General features: G+C 41.1%; 1 protein-coding gene across 1 annotated transcript in view; it reads left to right on the forward strand.

Annotated features, from left to right (window-relative positions):
• Positions 1 to 23414, forward strand: part of LOC133137392 (zinc finger protein ZFPM2-like) — an 89411-nt gene that overhangs the window by 15396 nt on the left and 50601 nt on the right. The window contains exons 2-3 of the mRNA XM_061255641.1: positions 3915 to 4067; positions 9349 to 9441. Coding sequence (XP_061111625.1) covers positions 3915 to 4067; positions 9349 to 9441 — 246 coding nt within the window. The remainder of the gene's footprint in view (positions 1 to 3914; positions 4068 to 9348; positions 9442 to 23414) is intronic.

Genomic DNA, 23414 nt, shown 5'->3' on the forward strand with positions numbered 1-23414 from the left:
CTCTGCAGCCGGCTGATAATGCCTGGTGTCCCTATCGGAGCCCAACCAAAGCCTCCCTGTGTTGCACAGAGGGGAAGAGCGAGCCATGAAATTAAATGTCGCTCAAGTCAGGCTCTTATGTGTTTTGTAGTTTACTCATTTAAAAAAAAAAAAAATTATTTGAAAGTGCATTTTTTTAGAAGGGAGGTGGTCATTAGGTATGGCTCATAAGTCCAGGCAGTCAGGAGCAGGATCACGCCTAGTGCAGTAGTTCCGAATGTCTCAAATGGCTGTGCCCACAAATATGATGGATGGGTTTAGAAGTAAAAGTTAAAAGGTGTTTTACTGAGGCCCTTGAAGGAGGATTCTCTCTGAGAAATCCTCCAAACCGGTTTTTTTTGACTGAACTGTTTTTCATTTATAAAGCTCTGCTTCTCAGGTTTCCAAAGAAGGCACATTCTGAATCAGCCAATCCCAATGTCTCAATACAAGCTATTGGCCCATTCCAAAATTTGATATATTCAGTTTCAAACTTATGTTTCATACATCTCATGCCATTCTGTAATGTTATAGACAGTAAGCATGAGATAAGAGTTGCCATAGTCCTCGCCTTGTTCAACTGTGGATGTATGTTTTAATAGCAAATGTCTGTGCACCCATGGCAGCAGGTTGGTCTTAAAGTGATGTGTCATGCTAATTGTTGGTGTATTGCTATTTTGATGCAGCTGAAAGCATTTTCGTTATGACCAACAAAAACCCGGTTTTAAAGTGGCAATATGTAAGATTCAAATGTTTGGTTGTTTTAGTGACATCTGGGTTTGTAGGTGGTAATAACACAAAAAAACAATGAGACCAAAGCCTTCCATATAAGGAAAAGCCCAATTTATAATAACATGATTGGTAGGTAGAGAATGGTGTTTAGGTTTTGACTTGCTCGCGGGTATAGACGGGGCTGCCAGCTTTTGACTGCTGGAAAGCGTGATATTCCGACACTGCAAGACAAATGAGTCAGAAACAAGCCCAAAACATTCAAGAGCAGTTCACTTTGGGTTTGGACAATAATCCCAAGTGGTTAATTTCAATTAGCCCATTGCTCTCATTCCAATTACAGTTTTCAGGAAATTAAGATGATAGATAATGTTCAACGTGACCTGTAAGTGTTTCTATTACAAATGTGCTGGCTCTGCTATGCTTGAATCCTCTATGTGTTATCTGTTGCACTGTATATTCACACTGTACTGTATACAGTTTACAGTAAAGCAATAACGGCAGAATCCATATGCAATGATATAATATTGTACTGTGTATATCGTGTCTAGTTTCACATGCTCATGTAGAGCTGCACAGATGCCCATACTCATCAAGTGCCCAGCTTCAGCTGTTTCTCCTTCACCTATTCCAGCACTGTGCCTGAGCCCTGCTACTAGCCGTACGTTTCACGAGCCCAGCGTCCGTCGACAGTAGCCGCGTACCAAGGAGTCACTTCAGGTTCTGTGCTGCTCTCCTCTCCTGAAAAGCAGCGACGAGGCATCAGATAAACCCAAATTACGCTGTGTCCTGATTTAAAGCTTCCGTCTCACTTCAGAGGATCCATCAAAGATGGGCATTCAAATCCCCCTTTCAGGCGCACGGGTCGGGCAGACACAGAGGGCTGATTCATAAGGCTAATGAAAAGAGCGCGGCACTCGTGCAGCTGGAGAGCCTTTTATAAGCATCCCTGCGCTTGAATAAAGGAAAATGAGAGAAGACACTCAGGACAGAGTCTATGAACCAAAGAATTTAGTTTTAAAGGGGGAAGGAGAGCTTGTCAGAGGGACAATGGGTGATACACCTCAGTAGACGTTGGGAGAACACCGTTGTCTGTGCCCAGACGCACTGTATTTAGGCTGCAATGACACATATACACTCAGTGACCACTTTATTAGATATTTAACTGACGTTTTTTAGACTTATTGGTCTTGCTGCTGTAGCCTATCCACTTCAAGGTTTGATGTGCTGTGTGTTCAGAGATGCTGTTCTCCATGCCACTGTTTTAACACATGACGTAACATTATTTGAGCTACCAGCAGCTTCTGAGATACTCAATCCACCCTGTCTGGCCCCGACAATCTAATCTGACACTGTCAAAGTCATTTCGATGTCATTACTTTTACATTCTGATGTTTGATCTGAACAACAACTGAACCTCTTGACCAAGACCAAGCATGTTCTTTTGCATTTAGTTGCTGCCACATTATTGGCTGATTAGATATTTGCATTAACGAGCTGGTGTACTGGCCCACCTAATGGAAGAGCTCACTGAGTTTATGTTCACAGGAAGTAATTCCCATGAAGGGACGCGCTGAGGCAGACACACTTTAAAATGTTTATTTATTTCCTGGCTGGGAAAAATAGGCCTCTTGAAAATAGGTGCTCTGCAAAAGGTCAATATTGTAGAGGAACTAGAGATAGGTTTATGACTTTTAATGTCATTTTTAAATTGCCGCCTGACTGCTAATGTTCACACTTTCATTTTACACTGCAAATTCCAAGATGTCTATGATTGTTGCTTCTTTCTTTCAATAAGCATATGAAAATTATGAACTTTACCATCCCTATTTTTTTATCAGTGCTCATTGCTACAACCTTAGAATAAGAAAGGATGAAGTGAAAATAAGCATTTTCTTCTTTAATCTGAGACTGCAATTGTCTTATAGCTTTGTAAATACCATTGAGACTGAAATACTTTGCTTATTCCAGCACATTTTGACTAAATCAAGCAGCCTGAATAATATCCAGCCTGATTACCTGAACCAGGAGTTCAATGTTCTACACACCACACCACATTCCTATGGTTGGAATTTCTATATCTTTCTATATCTATAAAAAACCCACAAATGATGGTAAAAATGTGTGTTTTACACAGAATATATGAGTGTTTATAAGCTTAAATCTATTTCAAAGTTCAAAATCTATTCCTAAATAAATGTAAGCTTATTTTCATAGCTTTCATGTAAATGCACTGCTGTATTTCAGTGTGTACTGAGCTGTGTGAAGTGTCCCTGTAACAAAAGGTGCTGTAGTCATGAATCAATTCAGTGAAGTAGTATAATCAAAGAAACATTGTGCTAAAGGATGCTTTTGACAGGAATTGTGTGACCTTTTAGCTGGTAGCACAACCTTCAACGGAAATGTCTCGTAAAAACCCTGTCACGGAATGACATTTTACACATACATATTAACAGGGCTCAAATTGGCCACCAGATGTGAAGCAACAGCCAATCAGAAAGTAGAGCTCATCATAAACTGTAGCAATATTTTCAGTAATCTTGGGTATGCAAATAAATCACAGTTCTTAGGTAAATACCCTGATATACACAGTGATAGAATGAGTGCTTGAATCACTTCCATAGCACATATGGGACAAGAGGGGTGAGGCATACAGTACACAGATGGAAGAGAAGTTTGTTTTGCACAGACAGTGAGGCGTGCTATACACAGAGAGGAAGAGGAGTGCGTCACACACACAAACACACACACATACACACATACTGCAGAGAGAGAGAGAGAGGGAGAGAGACAGACGGAGAAGAGTATGTTGCACACAGACAGGGAGAGTATTACAAATGGATTTTCACTGAAGTCTGTTTAAAATTAATTGTTCAAAAAATCATATACAGAGAGCCAGAAGCATTATTTTAAATTCTGTGTTAGTTTGAGTCCAAGTGATATTTGACTGACATAATGTAGGTCACCCATTCTAGATTTCATACTGAAACTGACTCTGGCCCATAGTGTACACTGGTGGGTATTTGAACCAGTGTACACCATGGGCCGTTGTCTGTACGCAGACACACTGTATTTAGGCTGCAATGACATATACACTCAGTGAGCACTTTATTAGGTATTTAACTGACGTATTGTTTTGCACATTTTGGTCCGACGTATCGTCCCAGGGCTGCTGGAGAATGGACAGGAGGAGGAGAATGAGGAGTGTGTCTCGGAGGAGAACGACCTCACCGCCAACAAGGGCTTTACCGTGGAGGAGAACTGCTCTACTGACTATGAGCCTGAAAATAGCAAAGACTTAGAGTCCTCCTGCCACAAAGGTGAGTCTTTGTGATGCTCCCAGTCCTCTGTCACTGTGGATTAGAGTAACTGCATTTGCCACATCAGAATTCTGCAGTGCACCCATTTTAGGGCGGGTCTGTGGGGTGGTATGCAAAGCCGCTGAATGCATTCCTGCAGCACACGTGTTTGACTGAAATCTCATAATGCCAAGGCAGCGGTGTGACTGGAGTGGAGATGGCCAAGGGGCAGGTCAGGCACCGAGTTCACAGGCACTCTGGAAGACAATATTGACTTTGATTTTTTTTTTTTAAGCCTGTGAAAATTGCTCACTGGCGTGTAAGGCATCGAATAATTTTGAATCCTTCGAGGATCACTTTGGTTCTGCTCTGGAATAAGGCATTTCACTTAGATTGTTTCAGTAAATATTGAGTTGTAGGCCTACGTATCCTAAACTGTACGTCTTGAAAGCTACTAGGATACAGCCGTACTTTTAGCTAATAAATGATGATGATGATGATGATGCTGATGATGATGAAACAACCACTGTATGGCACGCAGTGTACAGCATGAAATAAGATCTCAGTATTCCAGTACCTTGGGCAAATGGGGCCAGAGTGACCTGATGTCCGTGACTCCTGGATATTGCTTTGATGTTTGGGTTGCTTCAAACTTCACATAAGATTCACACTTCAGATGAAGAGAGACCAAGCCCTCCAACCAGCGTTGTGCTCCGGTAGCCTTTGCAGTGCTCTTTGGGCGAGTTATGCTTAGCTTTGAGAAAGAAACTCTTTCTAAATTTGGTGTCAGGTTGAAATTAATCTATCTGGCTCACAGCTGCTAAATTTATCTAGCTTTGAAACACATTGAGCACAGCGTGTATATTTATCTTAAAAAAAGTTTCTGATGAAATTAATTCAAGAGTTTGGTGCTTTGGAAGACAACCACATCTACAGTACTACTCTTTTTCAGTGTTTTTTCCTTTGTCCTCTTTCTCTCCCTCTATCTCTCTCTCTCTATATATATATTTACCTATCTATACAGTACATCTCGACAATACGATGTACCTTTTCGCGATAGCAATACCTCCGCATTAGCAATAAGGTCATGGCTAGCGGCGCGGCTGGCTAACCGCTGGGAAGGCTTGTGCCGAGCCGCTAACTGCCATCAAACGGCAGTCTCTTTGAACTCAGATTCAATTACACTTTATTTGTGGCGGTCACACGCCGACATCACAGGGAGCGGGCGCGGGGGCCTGCTCCAGGTTACGGTGTGCAGGGGACAGAGCCGCGTGGCCCCCTGTGCACCCGGACGCTTTGATTTCACCCCTCTCCCCCGGGTGTTCTCAAATTCCACAGCCATCTAACGGGGGCACATTTTCCTCATAAATGGAGAATTTACTCTTTGAATATCTCCTCCTTTTTTTTCCCTCTTTCTTCTTATTTTCACACTTTGAACCTGTAAACTATAAGCTGTCAGGAGAGCCCCACAGGGGAGAAATATTTAATAGAAAAAAAACTGAATCTTTTCATGTCTCGGTTTGGATGCAAAAAAAAATGGTCTATTGTGTTTTACCTTGTTAAAGGCATTCATCTACTGTACAATATATATGAATGCTAATTTTGGCAGCAGTTCAGTTTTTTTTTACACATCCATTTTAACTATATTGCTTTGCTTGTTAAATGCTATTTTCAAACATGTCCACAGGTTTAGTATTTATCAATATATGTGCCATCCATTATATTTAGTTTATTCCTTTTCTCATTCAAAAAACACTAAATTAGATATTAATTGAAAAAAAAAGTTAGATAGAGTAAATTATGTCAATCCTGCCTTACAGATGTGCATGGACGCAGAAGGAATTGTGTATGATTTCCTGCTCTCGATTACATCAAGGTAATTAAGTTCAAAAATGGAGTGGCTAAAGATAATGCGCTGAAATTGATGAACGTTCTACAAATACACAGTCAAGTGTCAAAAAATATTGGCTCTTCTGTAATCCTGTAATCTTACCCATGTCTTACCCAAACAAGTTTCAGCATACCAGGCTGATTTCTGACTTCCAGCGCTATCTTTGCTACAGTGTAAGCCTCTAAATCTCCCATCGCAGTTCAAAAGCTATGGACTGTGAAAGGTTGGATCTGACTCCCGTTTATAAGAAGGCATCAGGTGTAGTCATTTGTGGCCGTGCTCCGTTACTCAAGTGCTCAAGCGTGGATCTTTTTTTAAAAACTCATTTAGCTGCATGTCTGGGTGGCTTAGCCTTCCTCCACTTACAGTACGCCAAAGTGGTAGTGGCATCGGAACACAATCCTGATCTGGAAAAGGGCAGATAGCAAGGGTCTTGATGAAAGAACTCCTCCAAGTTTTGATGGCTCTGTGTAATGAATTCAGTCTCAGGTTGAGTGTGGGTTTTTTTTTTTTTTTTAAACACACCTGCTCATCACTCATGCTTTATCTTTCCTTCCTTCAACCTGGAACATGGTCTTGGGTGTAACTTTCCTCTGTCTAGCCCTTTTCGTAGCTCCTGAGTCCCGGCTTAATGCCATATCTGTATAGTCGCTCTCTGGAATGGGCTTGGCAGTGCTAAAAGCTCCATTTAAAGTCACAGCCTATCGCGGGTATTAAAACGCTGTAGAGCCACAAAGGAAGGCCGCTCGTTTTCATTAGCATACAAAGCCCTCGTTAACTTTGATCGGAGCGCTGCAAAGCAGTGGAGGAGTTTAAAGACACTGAGGTCGAGAGGTCGAGCGCCGAAATGTGTCGCTGGGTTTCCTGACTTTGACTCGAGCTTTAAGAGGAGGAGAGAGTGCCACCAGTCACTGGTGGGATTGCCTTGAAGACTTGGCATGGGCTGCTTGGTTGGCCTTTGGCAGCTAGCTCTTTGTCTTTGTTCTGTTCAGGATTGTATCATGCTTACTATAGCCCCTTTCTCTCTCTCTCTCTCTCTCTCTCTCTATATATATATATATATATATATATATATATGACTGGTTTTATCTTAGCAAGTTTTTATATCATTACAATCAGAGTCCTGGGATCTAGAGCTTTGCAGAAGGAATTCTTTCACTCCTTGGAAAAAAAGTGGAGTGATTATTTCAAGAGTGAGGTTATTTTTGCATGTATTCATACTCATAATGATCATGACTCCAATGGTCATACTTTTGAATCATTTTAGCCTGAAACAAACAGACAAACAGTTTCTGTCACTCTGTTGACATATAATTACTCCAGAAAGCAGCACCATTTTTCAGATAAGCCAGAAAAATTTACTTTGCTTTTGCTGCAACAGAAAGCTAATATCATTGACCAAGAATAGTGTTTTATACTGACATTTATACTCTTATAAAAGTTTTGACAACTGTGCAAAGCATTCAGACAGCTCTGTGTAAAAACTAACAAAGAATAAAAACTCATAACATTTTCTAGCTTCCCCAATATCGAAAAAGGCCATAAAATTCACTGTCTGTGCCATCAGATTCACATGTGAATAAATTATTGGAATTGTATTAGACATTTACCGTTAAGAAGTAAACAGGAAGTGGGCAAATTAATTGTGAAAGTGTCTGCATGTTAGAGAAGAAGCAGGACGGCCGGTCTCAGCGTTTCAGATGAATAGAATGGAATTCTAATTCAAAGTTGACCCAGAGAAGATGGAAAATGCTAATTTGCGAAGCGATAAGGCAAATTGAGACGTCCCTTTAGCGCCATTTGACTCTGTGGGGGAAATGAATCATTCATGTTTGTTAAGTATGGCAATCTCGACTGGGCCAGATCTACATGCTCCGAGCTCCAATCTGACTGCGATAAGGGCTCCTCGGACCGCTCCCTCCTGCTTTTGAGAAAGGCCACAAACACGGGCACAGTCTGGTCTTTTGGATCAGAGGTCCATCGGTTACGGAGGTTCAGATGTTACAGCTCTACGGACACACACGTTTCATGCCTCCTGATATTCCAACAAACAACATTGGAAAAAGTACTGCAAGCGTGTGCATTCAGAATGATGTAGCAATAAAAACATCAATGAAGAGATGAGTAATGGGTGTTCTATTTCTTATGGTATGGATGCAGAAGGAAATGGCCGTTAAAGGCAAGAGAATATAAAATATTTGACAGGATGCCCGTGTCCCTTTTTTGTCTACCCTTCTTCTTAATTTAGCTGTAGAACTAAGGTCTACACTTTTATTCAGTAGATTCTTGAATTGTAACATTTTCATCACTGTCTTAACAAGAAAGGCCACTCCGGATGAGAGCATTTGCTAAATGCCGGCAACGTCATGTATGAAATCAGTTACAGGGACCATTTAGGTTTGTGTTGCAATGCAAGAAGAATGTCTCAAGGGTGTAGTGCGATGATAGAGAAGAGAATGTAAGAGTTAGGTGAGTCACATGTAAGGACATTATGCTGAAAAGATGTTGTGTACAGCACATTCGGCTGCATCACTTGTATGAAATGTGCTCTATAAATAAAGTTTCTTGTTGTTGTGGTGGATAAAACTCTGAATTGCTGCACATAATTACCACTTTTTTTTTCATGCTCAGTTCCTTAAGTTTTACACACATGCCACAGGGTGTATCTTTTTACTTTTAATATTATTTACCCAAACATGTTTTCTGAAGCACACCTAATATAAGAAAAAACTGGTGCACTATTGTTGTACCAGCATTTTCAAAGCCCAGTTTATTTAAAACTGGAAAATGTTCATTGATATTGTAAACTTGTAAGTAATTTATTGTATCTTACATACATTTGCCTGGAAGTCTATTTTTAATGCTTTACAAACTGTGGCAAATAGAAGGAAAAATCCCTAATCTCAGTTTAATTTCAAAATCATTGTGTTTCATTTTTGCTGCTGTAATTAAACATTTCCAATGCATGAAACAACACATTTTATTGCTAAGTTGCCTGATTGTCTGCGTGTCTGACCTCAAGCAGACATGCATCTCTCTCTCTCCCTCTGTCATTCTCTCTCTCTGTCACTCTCTCTCCCTCTCTCCTTCTCTCCCTCTGTCATTCTCTCTCCCTCTGTCACTCTCTCTTCCTCTCTCTCTCTCGCTCTCTCTTATTGATTGGATGCAATGATGTAAGGACCATTTTCCACACTTGCACAGTCCTGATATGACTGTAGTGGCAGTCTGTAGCCTAGTGGTTAAGGTACATGACTGGGACCCAGAAGGTTGGTGGTTCAAGCTTCCTCTTGAGCAAGGGCCTTAACCCCACATTGTCCCCTGCTTTGTCTAATCAGTCATTCTGTGACTGTAGAGTGTATAAAGCTTATTAAACATGAATATGGGTTTTTATACTCTGTGTTTTTTCTGCAGGTGAAGATGTTGCCTCTCATGTGGGGGATGGGACTGGTGTTGGACAGAAATACAGACGACCTCCAATCGACCCCGAGGCCTGGGATGGACCAAGTAAGCTAATGACGTTCTGATTAAGAATTCTGCAGGCTAAATGTGTATGTGTGTGTGTGTGTGTGTGTGTGTGTGTGTATGTGGTTGTATATGTGTGTGGTCGTGGTTTGATTCTGAAATTTGATTATAATTTGGTGCTGCTTTTTCTCTGTACTGTGATATCAGGCAATTTTCTTTTTTTTATTCTTCTTGCAATCTGTGAAAGCACTGGAGGAAAATGTATCTTTCAGTTGCTTAACAGCATAAAGACAAAATCTTACAAAACTACATTCTAATAGACCACAGGATACTGAACAGACATATGCAGTTGTCTGGATTGAATCATTTGTCCAACTTTACAATAGATGCAAGTAAGACTTTTATCATAATACACAGCAACGTATCTAGTGTTATATCAACTCTTAACAATGTGTAGTCCAATAAGGACATTATGCACTCTATTATACATACTCTATCCTATCAGTTAATTGCACTTTGTTCTGTGTGGAGATATAGTCATTTCAAATGTCCTGTCACAGGAGACCCGTGACTAAAAATGAACAAAATATTATTCAATCTAAATTTCATAAGCTACTGTAGATTTATGCTCAGATTCATCCCATTCACTACGACCCCTTGTCCTTTACTTTCACTTTTGCACAGATGTCATTTCAACGGTACACATCGTAAAATATTGGCCCACAAAAATGAACCAAAATACTGTGTGAGAAGAGGAATACAACTTGCGCTGAAATGTGTTTCTAAACTAAAGGAGAAAGTGGCACCGCAGTTAGATGGAATGGCCTCAGGAGGCAGTCCTGCTAGGGGGCCCCCTCTGGGCGTATTTACCCTGACAGGGAATCAGTGTTATCTGCCCTATCGGACAATGCATTTATCATTAAATTTCACATTTGCATGGAAGTCTTAGGAAGGAAATGAGAATTGCAGGGTGAAGATAAGAGCTCTCAGATGTCTGTAACAGACAGAGTCTGCGATTGGTGCGCAGACAGGGGGCCAGAGGGGTCAGCGGTGAACTGCGGGGTGGGTATCACATTTAGAGGGGCCTTTTTTTGAGGCGGGGAGGGGAGTGCAGGACTTAAAAGAGGGAGCGTGGGCTATGTGACAGGCTAATTATGCTCCCTCGTTCTCATTACCATGGGAACAAAAGACCGGTAAACAAAGAAAGTAGAATCACTTGTTTCTTAATTTTGAGTGCGTGGCACGAGCCGTGAAATTGGAGCAATGAATCATGACTTGGGATGAGCTCTTGCGGTCCGCCTTCCTGCCAGGAAAAGATTCAGGTGTTCCCTGTTACCCTACATCCCCCTAACCCTTCCTAACGCTCCCCCTAGGACTCCCCTCACCCCCCCAGGGTGTTACTGAAATGGATGATCCCCTGTACCCCGAGTGATATCACTTGTATCCTATATGTTTGGACCTGCAAATATAATTTCTCAGCTAGAACTCATGGTATTTCTGAATGGGCAGTTGTTTGTTGAGCAGGCCATTGATGATTACAGACTCTAGTGCAGCAATGCCATGAGAAACACTGGCTGTTTTAAGCTGTCCTCCACCAGGATCATTTTGGGAAATGGGCCAAAATTATTCGTGTTCTTTTTTGTCCCGTCAATTTCATTGAAAAAATATAACTTTTTTTTAAATCTAAATGTGATTCTTGCGGTACTACATTTCAGCATTTAAAAGAATTGCCATAAAGTGACCATGACTATCAGGGACAGTGACACCGCTGCATGGGTCAGTCATTGTGTAAAAACTCTACTTTGTTCATCAGTCAAACAGCAGCTGCACTTTCCCCAGCAGCTCTCCTCATAAAGGACCTTAGATGATCCGTCTCGTATGATCTACCTGGCTATTCATGTTCCGCATGACATCAGCCTTGCTGTAAGCGATCAGCCCTTTCTTACTGCAGTATATCATGGCACGTGTGTTCGTTACTCACTGCCTAATGTGACGGCAGATTGATCTTTCCTAATTATTATAGCGATGATCACATCTGAAAATCTGTCCTCCAGCAGAATATGAGCCGGGGCTCTACAAGACTGCATACGTCTCGCTAATGAGACGTTCACTTTGTTTTATCTGATGTAAAATTAAAGAGCATATTTTCCCATCACAGACAGCAGAAGTTCTCTTTGAAGACTCTTGACTTTTCTTGTGCTGGGGTAGATGTAGGCAGATGTGGAGTGCCTTAGCAGGGCTGGCCACGCTGCTGGGAGTGAAAGAGCTATCTCCAGCGATTCGCGTCATTAGCATTCATTAATCTATATGGTCTTTTCATTCATTTTGATCCCCTGCCATTAGCATTTTCCATGCAGAAAAGAAAAATGAACACAGTGAATGTTAATTACGATAATTAACTTGATTTAAGATGAATCACTGCCTGCAATCTAATAGCCAACCAAAAAGCTACTAAAGAAAACAGAATATTTTAAATATTAGAATATTAAACAGAACTTTTTTACATTCCAAAATGGAGGGTGATTGTTTGCCTAGGTACCTACTCAGCAGTAGCATTAATAGGCAATATATACACTTTTATTTGAAGTGGTCTCACTGTGATGTAACCGTTCGCAGAAAATGCTAGAAATGCAACGGAGAGTGGAGAATCTACAGTCACTCTCATTTCCTTCTTTTCCAAACTCTCTGCTAAGCCTCTGCACTCTGCTGGGTGTACAGTAGTTCACTGCCGTGGCACTGTGAGAGAGATAGCTCTCGGACAGAGCCCATCCCTGCTCTCCGTGCCAACTAGGCAGGGGTCAGGCCCTTGTTGATGGTGGACATTGCTGTCTTAAAGGAATGGAATCCGTTTCAATCTTTCCTTAACATATCAAATATGATATTTTATTGCACGGTTACCCCCACATACCTACTCCTCTCTTTAGAATGCAGTCTGCCTTTGAGGTTTTCATCGCCCCCATGCATGTGAAAGGACAAACCAGCCTCTTATGGCTGTTCCTTATGTTACATAAATGTGCACGTTTTTCAGATGTCCGTGGTGTTTCTGTAGGTGGTTCAACAGATGGTGTCTCTTGTTTCATCACTACCAATGTCACATGATGTACAAATGCAGTAGTTCAAATCCAAAGACCCAGTATTACAAATGCTGCCAGTCCATTTGTTGTGAATGAGTCGGATCAAAGCATTTTCCATGTTCAATAAAACTATGCAACAATTTTCCTGTTAAAAGTATTAACAGTATACAGTACTGTGCAAAGGTTTTAGGCAGGTGTGAAAAAATGCTGTAAAGTTAGAATGCTTTCAAAAATAAAAATGTTAACATAAAATGTTAATGTATGGCGCCCCCACAGAGCCCTGATCTCAACATCATCGAGTCTGTGGGATTACATGAAGACAGAAGCATTTGAGGCTGCCTAAATCCACTGTGGCTAGTTCTCCAACATGTTTGGAAGAACCTCCCTACCGAGTTCCTTCAAAAACTGTGTGCAAGTATACTTAGAAGAATTGATGCTGTTTTGAAGGCAAAGGGTGGCCACAACAAATATTGATTTGATTTAGATTTTTCTTCTGTTCATTCACTTCGTCTTCTTCATGCATTTTGTTAATTGATAAAAATATACTATTAACATTTCTATTTTTGAAAGCATTCTTATTTTACACAGTAAACACAGTACTGTATGTCTGTTTGACATGATCTGTTGCATTTGAAGTTTAAATACGCGTTGTACTGTTTTTGGAAAAACAAAGGCAACAAGAAGTCCTGGAATAGCATCATAGTTAAAGATTAAAACACATCCCTTTATGTCTGAGCTGTAATGACCTGTGGTAACCCTGGTTCTTAACCAAGCAGTAGCCGACTACCTAGGAATCATCAGTAATATGGAGAGAAAAAGTGTTTGGGGATGAAAATCCTTTTCCTGCAAAGACTAAATGAGACACTTTGACAACTGCCAAGTTCGGAATTGCAACAGGGAATTTTAATTTGATCCTGAAGTCCATTAAGTCGGGGTGTCGTAGGAAAGGAGGGAACAGCCAGAATGAGGTAGAGACAAGTGGAGCGCACAGATACAGATTAGGCCTCGGAAGATGAGAGTGTAAAAGGGATTTAATGGTCACATGGATTAGAGAAATCCTTGTAACAATGTTAAATAATTACAGCTCCAGCCGAGATCAAAGCACCATTGATTGAACCCCTCAAGCCTTTAGCACCATCGTCTTGGAAAGCAAGGCTTGTAAACTTGCACTGAGACTGTACTGATGGCACAAGTCAAATTGGATTGGAAGTAGTAAGAATGTGCGATGAGCTCTTCGTTTTTGCTTTTTCCAGGCTTTTGTTGCTGGAAATGTAGTGTGAGATGCGTCTGAAAGGTTTGATAACCCTGTCTTGACATAATCATGAGATGGGCATGTCTGAGGCACTGCTGATAACTAAGCATTTTAAGAAGACGTGCATGTGTTTGACATTTATTTATGCAAAGCGCAAACTCTTGACGAGACCTCTCTGAAAGTTGTTTATTTTATCAAGGCACAAACACTTGCATTTTTTCCAGTAAAGTTCATGGTAATACTTTTTGGAGGGTTAACATACTATCAAAGGCACTTGCGGTATTAAAAGCATATTACTGCCTAATTACAGTCAGACTGGAAGGGGTGTTAAAACATGCTTAATTTGTGCCACTTTGGTTAGATTATTCTCACAATTATTTTCATTGATATTCACGTTTGTAATTACTGGTAAAAATTTGTTATGAACATAAGGGCAATACAGTGTTCAGCCATTGGCTGTTTATCATCATATTGCAATGATTTCAACATGCACTTAGATGCAAGCGTCAAAAAGAGTTTTTACTGATCAATTAATACCAAGTAAAATATAATAAGGCACACTGAGGATCATTAACTATTTTATTTCATTTTCATCTTCCGCAATTTAAAGTGTATTTTAATTCAGTACCACGAGTAGGAAGTCATTAGTGTTTAGTGACATTATACTCTCTGCCAGGTGCCAGTAGACATAGTTATAAACATTCATGAATCAGTTATATTCTTTTAAGAAACAAAGACATTGTTGTGCTTGGGCTAAGAAAAGTGAGTTCTCATCCGGACTTTGTATCTTGTACGGTGCAGATAAGCCTTATAGAGTGGCTCAAACTCTGCAGCCTGTGTAAGAACGGCACCCTTCACAGGTGGTGTCTCTCTCCCACCATGTTTGTTTTACGATGAGAGAGAGGGATCACGGGGGTGCGATTTGAACTTAACATGACACCAACCCCCCCTCATCCTCCTCCTCAATCCTCCACTCTCTGAGAAATAAGAGAGGAGAACATGCAAGATGCTGGACTGTGAATACTATTGGGATCAGAGAGCATTCAGGCCCTCTAATCGTGGAGTTTATCCAGTCGTACGCAGCTGTGGGGCACGAGCCCCCACATTCATTATGTCTGTATTCTTTTGGTTGTCAATGTGAATATGAGGAACGGACGTGAAACTAGCCTCCTTATTTACTCTGAGACTGACCAACAAGTTGAGTGACTGAGCTACTCGCCTCAAAGCGGGGCCAATAACCATTTTACCGCTAGATGGTGAAAATTCTGCCACAAAAGGAGGAGTGCCTGTTTGGGCTCTTGTTTTACTTACCAGCGGGGGGAGGAATAGAGGGAGGGAGGGAGGGAGGGAGAGGGAGACTTGCTGTCAGCTGAATTAAAATACCAAATAATAACAATGATCATGATAAAAGGCTAATCTGGAGAGAAAAAACTTGCGGCGTGTTCCTCCCTGATTGTGTGAGTGTTGCGGTATTCAATTATACTGTTTTCATTGGCATATTAATCATCTTTTGAACAAACAAGCTGCCGTTAATTAAAGCAGTGTGTGGATAAAGACGTGTCGCCGGATCATCACTCTGTTTATCGCCACGCACAGCCCCTCAGTTCACTAAATTCTCAGCTGTGAGATGAATTTCAATGTTCTTGTTCATTTTTTTTCCCATTTCCTTTTTGTTATTTATGTTTGTGTACGCGTGGGTGGGGGGCTGTTGGAGTGAGGAAGAATGTGGGCAGTGTTTTTATCTTAGTGTTTGAATACAACTTTTTATAATGTCTTTTAAACTTCACCAATGTTCCTTTATGTTTTAACAAAAGTACTGAAATTCAATGTTAAGCCTTTGTTGCAACATTAGGTTCTCATTTAATGTTTTTTTTGTTAGCAGATTTTTAAACCAAATTAGTATTTTATTACTCTTACTTTTTGTTAATATGCTTATTTCTATTTTTCATACTTTCTTAAAGAATGTAACATACTACCGCTGAATCTTGCTGTAATGTAGCTCACTGCTTTCTCTGCTAGTCATCAAGACAAAAAGCCGAATGAAGCCTATTATTAAGAACAGTAAGAAAGACATTGGATATGGATATAGATATCTCAATCTGCAAGCGTAGGAAGCTGTATACGTTTGTAGATGTGGGGCTTGTCTTTGTTCTTTTTGTGGAATACGGTGGCAGCTACTCACACATTGTATAGACTGGAGGGGCCCCTCCTGTCTTAACTCAAATACAGGATCTTTGTGGTCCAGAGCACTTGGCTGCACTGTAACCAATGAGTATCCTCAACTCCACCGCTGAGGCGTTCACTTGAATGTAAATTCACTCAAACAGACTGCCGCACCGCAAGGAGATTCGCTCTTGAGGAAGAGAGTAAGAGAATGTCAAAAAACCCTGCGCGTGACCGTGCCAGGGAGGAATCAGAACATTTTTTTTTTTCTAGTGCAGAGATGGGCCCGTTTCCAAACCCTAGTGCCCTATCAGACAATTTAAAGTAAATCAAGCATGAAATGGAGCAGAGGAGCCCGGAGATAAGGCCCCTTTAAGTCGTTTACAGATTAGGGCTGAGGGCGAGGTGCATCTGGTCACTTGCAGTGAAGGAGCCTGGCTGTCTCGTTTCACAATAGTCGCATGTGTGTACGGGACTGCTTTCCTCTGTCACCTGGAAAAGCTGAGGGGAACGGGTGGGGGGGGTGGAGGTTGGGGCAGCAGATGCCAATGAGTCACCAAAGCTGAAGACACACATACACATCTCCACACACACACACACACACACACACACACACACACACACACATGGCAGGCAGATACACACATTTAGAGCTGAAATGGTCAACCCTTTCGTCCCTGATGGTCACACAGTGCCAAACTCAAATGATCACACAAATCACACAACAGAATGTGACTTCATGGCTCAAATGACCTAAAAAGAAAATGTAATGTTGATGGAATGTTGTTTCACATTTATGGTATTTAATATTTCATTGTACATAGTTAGGGCCACCAGTTCATCGCTCCTAGTTTACATTTTGTTGAAATGTTGTACAGGGGCATGATAGGTCTTGTTAGAAGCAGTGGGAAATGTCCACATTATAGTGGAAGTATAGTCAGTAGTATAGTCCACAACTATAGCGGTTATATCACATTTAACTTGCACAAAAAAATTATAATGACCTTAAGTAGAATTATGACCTTAAGTAGAATCAAGTGTCATATTGCTGGGCTAAAATAATATCACAAAAAACTATGTTTTTTAATGTTTGCAATTGCACTTTTCTGAAGCATGCTTTATTATGCTGTATGAAGTTAGTATGATGTAGTTAGCACAAGTCAATAGCACTAACATATACAATGTGCTTTTTAGTGGCACTTGGTCAGTCGAAAAATATAAATGAAAGCATTTGATTATGGTCAACAGCATTAATGAAAAAGTTAGGTCATTTTGATTTAAAACTTGGATTTATGAATTGTTACCAATTTCTCTTGCCCAGTGTCTGTGGGTCTGTGTGATCTGAATATACACTCACCGAGCACCTTATTAGGAACACTATATGAACACTGGGTAGGGTTTCCCTTTGCTGTCAAAACAGCAGAACCGGTCACTGGGAAGGCCACTGAAGAACATTGAACTCATTGTCATGTTTATGAAACCAGTTTGAGACAATGTTTGCTTTGTGACATGGTGCATTATCATGCTGGAAGTAGCCATGAGAAGATTGGTACATTGTGGCCATGAAGGGATGCACATGGTCAGCAACAATACTCAAATAGGCTGTGGCATTCAAGCAATGATAGATTGGTAGTAACGGGCCCAAAGTGTTCCAAGAAAACATTGCCCATACCATTACACCACCGCCACCAGCCTGGACTGTTGACAGTTTGGGTCCATGGATCCATGTTGAGATTCACCAGACTAGGCTAAGTTCTGGGCTGACAGAAGTGGACCCCGACGTGTTCTTCTGCTGTTGTAGCCCACCCGCCTCAATTTTCGATGTGTTGTACATTCTGAGATACTTCTCTGCTCACCACTATTGTACAGAGTGGTTATCTGAGTTACTGTAGGCTTTCTCTCTGCTTGAACCAATCTGGCCATTCTCCATTGACTTCTCTTATCAACGAGGCATTTCCTTCCGCAGAACTGCCGCTCACTTGATGTTTTTTGTTTTGTGCACCATGTGAGTAAACTGTAGAGGCTGTTGTGCCCGAATATCCCAGGAGAACAGCAGTTACAGAAATACTCAAACCAGCTCGTTTGGCACAAACAATCATGTCACCGTCAAAATCACTGAGGTCACATTTCTTCCCCATTCTGATGGTTGATGTGAACATTAACTGAAGCTTCTGCATGATCTTATGCCATTGCAGTGCTGCCACACAATTGGCTGGTAAGATAATTGTATGATTAAGTAGGTGTACCTAATAAAGTGCTCAGTGAGTGTACATTTGCTATGTAAATTAGCACTGACAGCAGTCAGCAGGATTCAGCTATTTGCTACCTAAACTTTGCAGCACGCTTAACCATTAACATTGGAATGTTCATTGAAATCAGTTTTTCGGTGCCGTAGGGGTCCTATGCTAATCATTGAAGGAATGTTGGTAGAATGAGCATTTAAAAGCCACAAAAACAGTCAGTTTATGGCAATAGAATTCCACATAGGGACAATGATTTTCCGGATTTTCAGTTGCCCTTCCAACTGTAGGTTAACTGGTTAACTAGCTGGCATTAACACTGTCACTGCAATTTTTCTGTCTAACTAGAGCTAGTGAACTCACTTTGTTGGTGTTTATGACTAGTGTCGCCCCATGTTAAAATCTATGGACAATTCATCATCAAAATGTAAAAGTCTAATTTAAATTTGATCAAATGTACAGTCAAGAAAAAGTCTTGTGTCGGGATTCGTTGGATTTAAATTTTGTTATTTCTGCGCAAAATAAGCATTAATTTTGCCGCAATTTTTTTGGAAAAAACTAAAACATTTTTCACAGAAATGGTTCAATGTAGCTATACCAAAATCAGGAGTAGGTGACCTGCAAAATAGCATTGAGATTTGTTTTAAAACATTATTGAGGTTCAAATTTTGTCATTTTCAATGGAAGATCCAAAGAACCGCACTCACTATAATAAGTGCAGCAGAAGGATTCATACAGTACTGTAAATGCTCACTATGGGCCTAAGGAGTGTGCCCAGCCTGGGGGCAGGACTGCAGAGGACTGTGTGCCCGGAATGAGTGGAGGCTGGTGGCTTGACCAAACCTTGACCTCCCCAGTGGAGTTTATATACAGGGTCACTATATCTTCAGGCATTTCAAAAATATCAAAAAATATTCTGCAGACAGCATGTGGCCCAGTTCAGTATTTCTATCAAGAAAGAAAAAAACTTCATCTATTATATCTGGTAACTGTCAAACTGCTTTGGCTAAGACTAACTCTTAAAACCTCAGTCGCCCAGAAAATCTCCATTAGTGATTCAGTCCCATGATGCACTGTAAGAACTATAAAAGAGGCCTGTGCTATTGTAGCCACGTCTACTGAGCTTCACAATAAAGCAATCAAAAATGGCAAGCAGCCATACCACTTGGTAGCGATCTATAATTGCTGTTAGACTATAATAGTTGGACTCAGCTTGATTAGTACTTGGATGGAGAGAATGGGGGAACCTGCTTCAGCTGGAGGTGGTGTTGGCGTACTAGTTGTGGCCAGTTTTCCCTCTTGATTAAGACAAAAACAGTGCACTCACAGACTCACAGACTCACAGACCCAGTTCTTTAGGCGAGTATGGCTGATGATGATGATGATGAATACATATCAGAAAGTCTATATCCAAAAAGAACCTCAGCAAATACAGTACTTCAGTGTATGTGCCTGAACCTAGATGTTTGAGGAGATATAATATTGGCGCTAAAATTTCCATACTGCGGTGTTATTGTTGATGGTGATGATGATGATGGCGATTATTATTCTCTGCATTATTTCTCCTGAATGTGGCCAGTGAAAAGAAGGCATTAGACCACACTTACTGCCTGGAAACCTTTCTCTGCAAATCTCTTCTCACTAAGAAGCTTTGAGTGTGGTGGAGGCCTTTCATCTGTGTTTTAACTGTAGTTCCCAGCGAGAGATAACGCTATGAGTCTGGGTTATAAATGATGCTTTCTGTTCTCTCAGCATGATAACAGCAGTTTGAGGAGGAGGGGAAAAGTTCATCTCTGTCTTATCAAAGCATAGTGACGTTTCAACCTAAGCTTTTAAAGCTGAAGAACCATAGTTGAGCATTGCAATACAGAGTTTTGATGTATAATTTTATCACTCGACTTTAATTTAGATATTATTCGGCAAGTAACCTGCTTTGTCAATTACAGAGATATTTATAGAACTGGGTGATATGTGGGTTATTTTAAATATGTTGCAGTATTTATAGACCTTTGATAAGGGCCTTCAAATATGGATGACAATGGTACACATAACAATATTTGTATTTAATATCTCTTAATTGTGCTTGCAGCCATGATGATAAGTGAGGTGATTCAGGTGTCAGACATTTTAAATAATTATTTGTGTGTTCACAGTAATATGTTAAAGAATGGCAGAACAAAGTAAAGAAGTTAGATGCACAATCGCCATTCAGTGTGTGCTTGAGATGTTTGATGTAAACATATCACAGGAGGAGGATCTTATTGTGTGTACATTTAAACTGCTATATTTAATGCATGCAATGTACAGCCCAGCCCTAATCTCAAACTTACATTTCTCACACGCCCAAGAAGCCGATTATACTCTACTTATTTACGTTGGTTTCCTGCTCAGAGCAAATAAATTCTCCCATGATGACAGCTTCTACTGTATGTCCAGTACTTAGTTAACCACACATCTAAAACATACATTCTATTAACATTAACATTGATATGGATATGGATGAAAGACACTGAAATCTGGTTTATATGGCAGTGGACTCCCTCACTACATCTTAATTGGTTGCTTTATAGAGTCTTTGGAGTTGTTGCTTATCAGGTGTCTGTGTATTAAGATGGCTAAAGCTGAATGATGGCTATTTGGACATATAGAGAAAATGGGAGGTATACTTAGGAGTTAGGTCTGGTGTGATGGCTCAGGAAAGCATGTTTCAAGTCAGCAATGTGTCATGTTTCTGACAATGTGGGCAAGATGTGATTTTTTGGGTTCTATCGCAAGAACCAGTTGGTAAGCGCCACTGCAGCCCCATTTTTACAAAGTTTTCTTTAAAATCGTCTCAGACACAGAGCGGTCCTGTTAAATGCAAACGCCACCCTCCAGTGAATTTGTGATGGCAGGGGTAAATTTATGAAAGGCTTTTGTTAGTTCAGCTTGAGGTCAGACTTGTTTTTGCTGGGACCCTATGATAGAGAATAATTTCGCTCAGTCTTTTCCCCCGAGGCTATTTGCAAGGAGTCCTGGTGGGAAATAGTTGGGAAATGAAGAACGGCAAGTCATGCGGTCATGTGGAATGTTATTCGATAAGCCTCCTAAGAAAACACATGCGTGGCTTTCTCCCTCCACTGCAGAATCTGCATATCTGCACTGCAGAGGCAGGGGTAAGCTTGGCTGCTACATTGGCATGCGTTCTGTTTCGGTGGCCGGTAGCTGAGGCTGTGCTTGGCTGCAGCACCAGGTGCTAGAGCACAGAGCTTAAGCAATTAAAGGAAGAGGGAAAACGGCTCAACATCAGTAAGAGCCGACAGCTGTCACAAAAAAAGCCAGCGTTTTTTTTTTTTTGCCATTTTGCCTTTCCCAAGGGTCCTTAAAAACAGGCAATGTCAGCGGACAGCTAAATCCTCATGTGAAAACCATGACATTAAGCCGCTTCTCGAGTCCCTGCGTGAGATCTCCGAAATGATCAGTCAAGAAACTGTTAATGATTGAAAAAAATGGGAAATTTCACCAAAGCGAGTGTAGGAGGGAGAGCAGCTGCAGGTTTTGGGTCAGTGGCTGATGAGAAGCAGGTCGGATGGGTTTCAAACACAGGTCCTTTTGAGGCGGACTGCCACGGATATGTCCCCTGACCGGGGCTTTGAAAGACAGTGGGAATGAAAGTGGGAGAGGGAGAGGCAGAGCTTACCCAGGCTGCTGTCAGAGGCTGGGAGAGGCGCCACCAGCTTTAGTCAACGGAGCAGGAAGTGTGAAGCAGCCAAGAAGTGAGGAAGCCTGCAGGAATAATCCATTTCTAAATTGCAATTGTTGCAAAGTGGGCCAGAGGAAATAACCAATCTTGTGCGTTTAAAAATATGTGGCTATTTTATTAGGTTGTTTCTCAATGCCAAGTTCATTTTTTTATGTTTTGCTTGATCAGATGTTTTATTTTATTGTGATTGCTGTGATGTATCTGTAGTGATGTTATTTATCACAGATGCACACACACTCATGCATACATACGCAAACATACCGTATGTGCTCACAGACACACACACACACACACAAACACACACATACTGTACATGCACACACATGGACATGTGCACACACAAACACACACACACACACACTCTCAAACACTTATGGTTATTTCCTGGGTCCTTTGGTTTAGCATTTCCTTCCTGTCTCCCAAGGTTCATCATCTGCAGATTAGTCTGTGAGATTCTCCATTCGTCCCGTCTCCAATCCTATTTGCTGGCTTAAGCAGCAGCTATGAAAGAGAGCAGTCAGCTGGGATGCATGGGCCTATGGGAGGATGTTTGAGAGGACACAAAAGAACGTGAGGTCACCACACACCTCGCCCCTCACCCCTCTTCCCTCACCCATTTCTCTCAAAACTTCCTCACCAAAGAAGTTGTCCCAAAGTGTCGGGCAGAGCGACACAGAAACTTAAGTTCCAATTGGTTCCGGACGAGTAGCCTTATCAGAGGAGAAACAGAATGCATCTGGCTGTGTCTGCGCTCTGAGTGATTTGTCTCTGATGCTTACATACCAGCTGTGGTTGAACGCTTAATTACTTGGTTTTAATGAGCTTATCCACCTTCCTGCCACGGCACACCAAGGACCCCGACGCACTTCAGAGGCCGAGAGGCAGCCATGTTCAGAGCCCGACACATCCCTGATGCGCAGAGAGACGGGCGGCGGCTCATCCCGGCCTGCTGGCGAAAAATACAATCTGCATGTTTATGTTTGCCCCGAACCGTAGAGCTGTTTTCAGGAAAACAAAGGAGATGGCTGCCAGTCGGTAAATCCGTCAGGATTGTAAATGATCAAAAAATTCAGAAATAAAGTGTTTACCAACAGCAGCTCTTTCTGATTCCAGAAAACACATGGCACAATGCTTAGGTTATGATCAGCCATATGATGTTTGATTACAGGGATCAGTGTTAGTACCGTTTGATTAGTATTTTGTGATGTGGATTATGCTCTGTGGAGAGTCAGGAAACAATAGTAAGCCACAAGGGTAGGTTTATCACAGGCTACATTTGTGGCCACTAATGGCAGAGGATTAGCCCGGGCATATTGTGACTGCCATATTTAGTAATGATATTTGTACAAACATCCACAAACAACCTTTAAATGAATATAAATATTCCTAATTTGCAATGCTGATAAAACCATAGCTCTAAATGTGTCATTTCCAGCAGAAAGAAAATGCCCACTCTCTTGCAGTCTATTTCATAATGTGATGTAAAAATGAAATATGAAATAATGCAGAGAACTAAAGCTGGGTGTTTTTGTCTCCTGATTTAC

The sequence above is a fragment of the Conger conger genome, chromosome 9, assembly GCF_963514075.1.
Source record: "Conger conger chromosome 9, fConCon1.1, whole genome shotgun sequence".
Taxonomy (NCBI): Eukaryota; Metazoa; Chordata; class Actinopteri; order Anguilliformes; family Congridae; genus Conger; species Conger conger.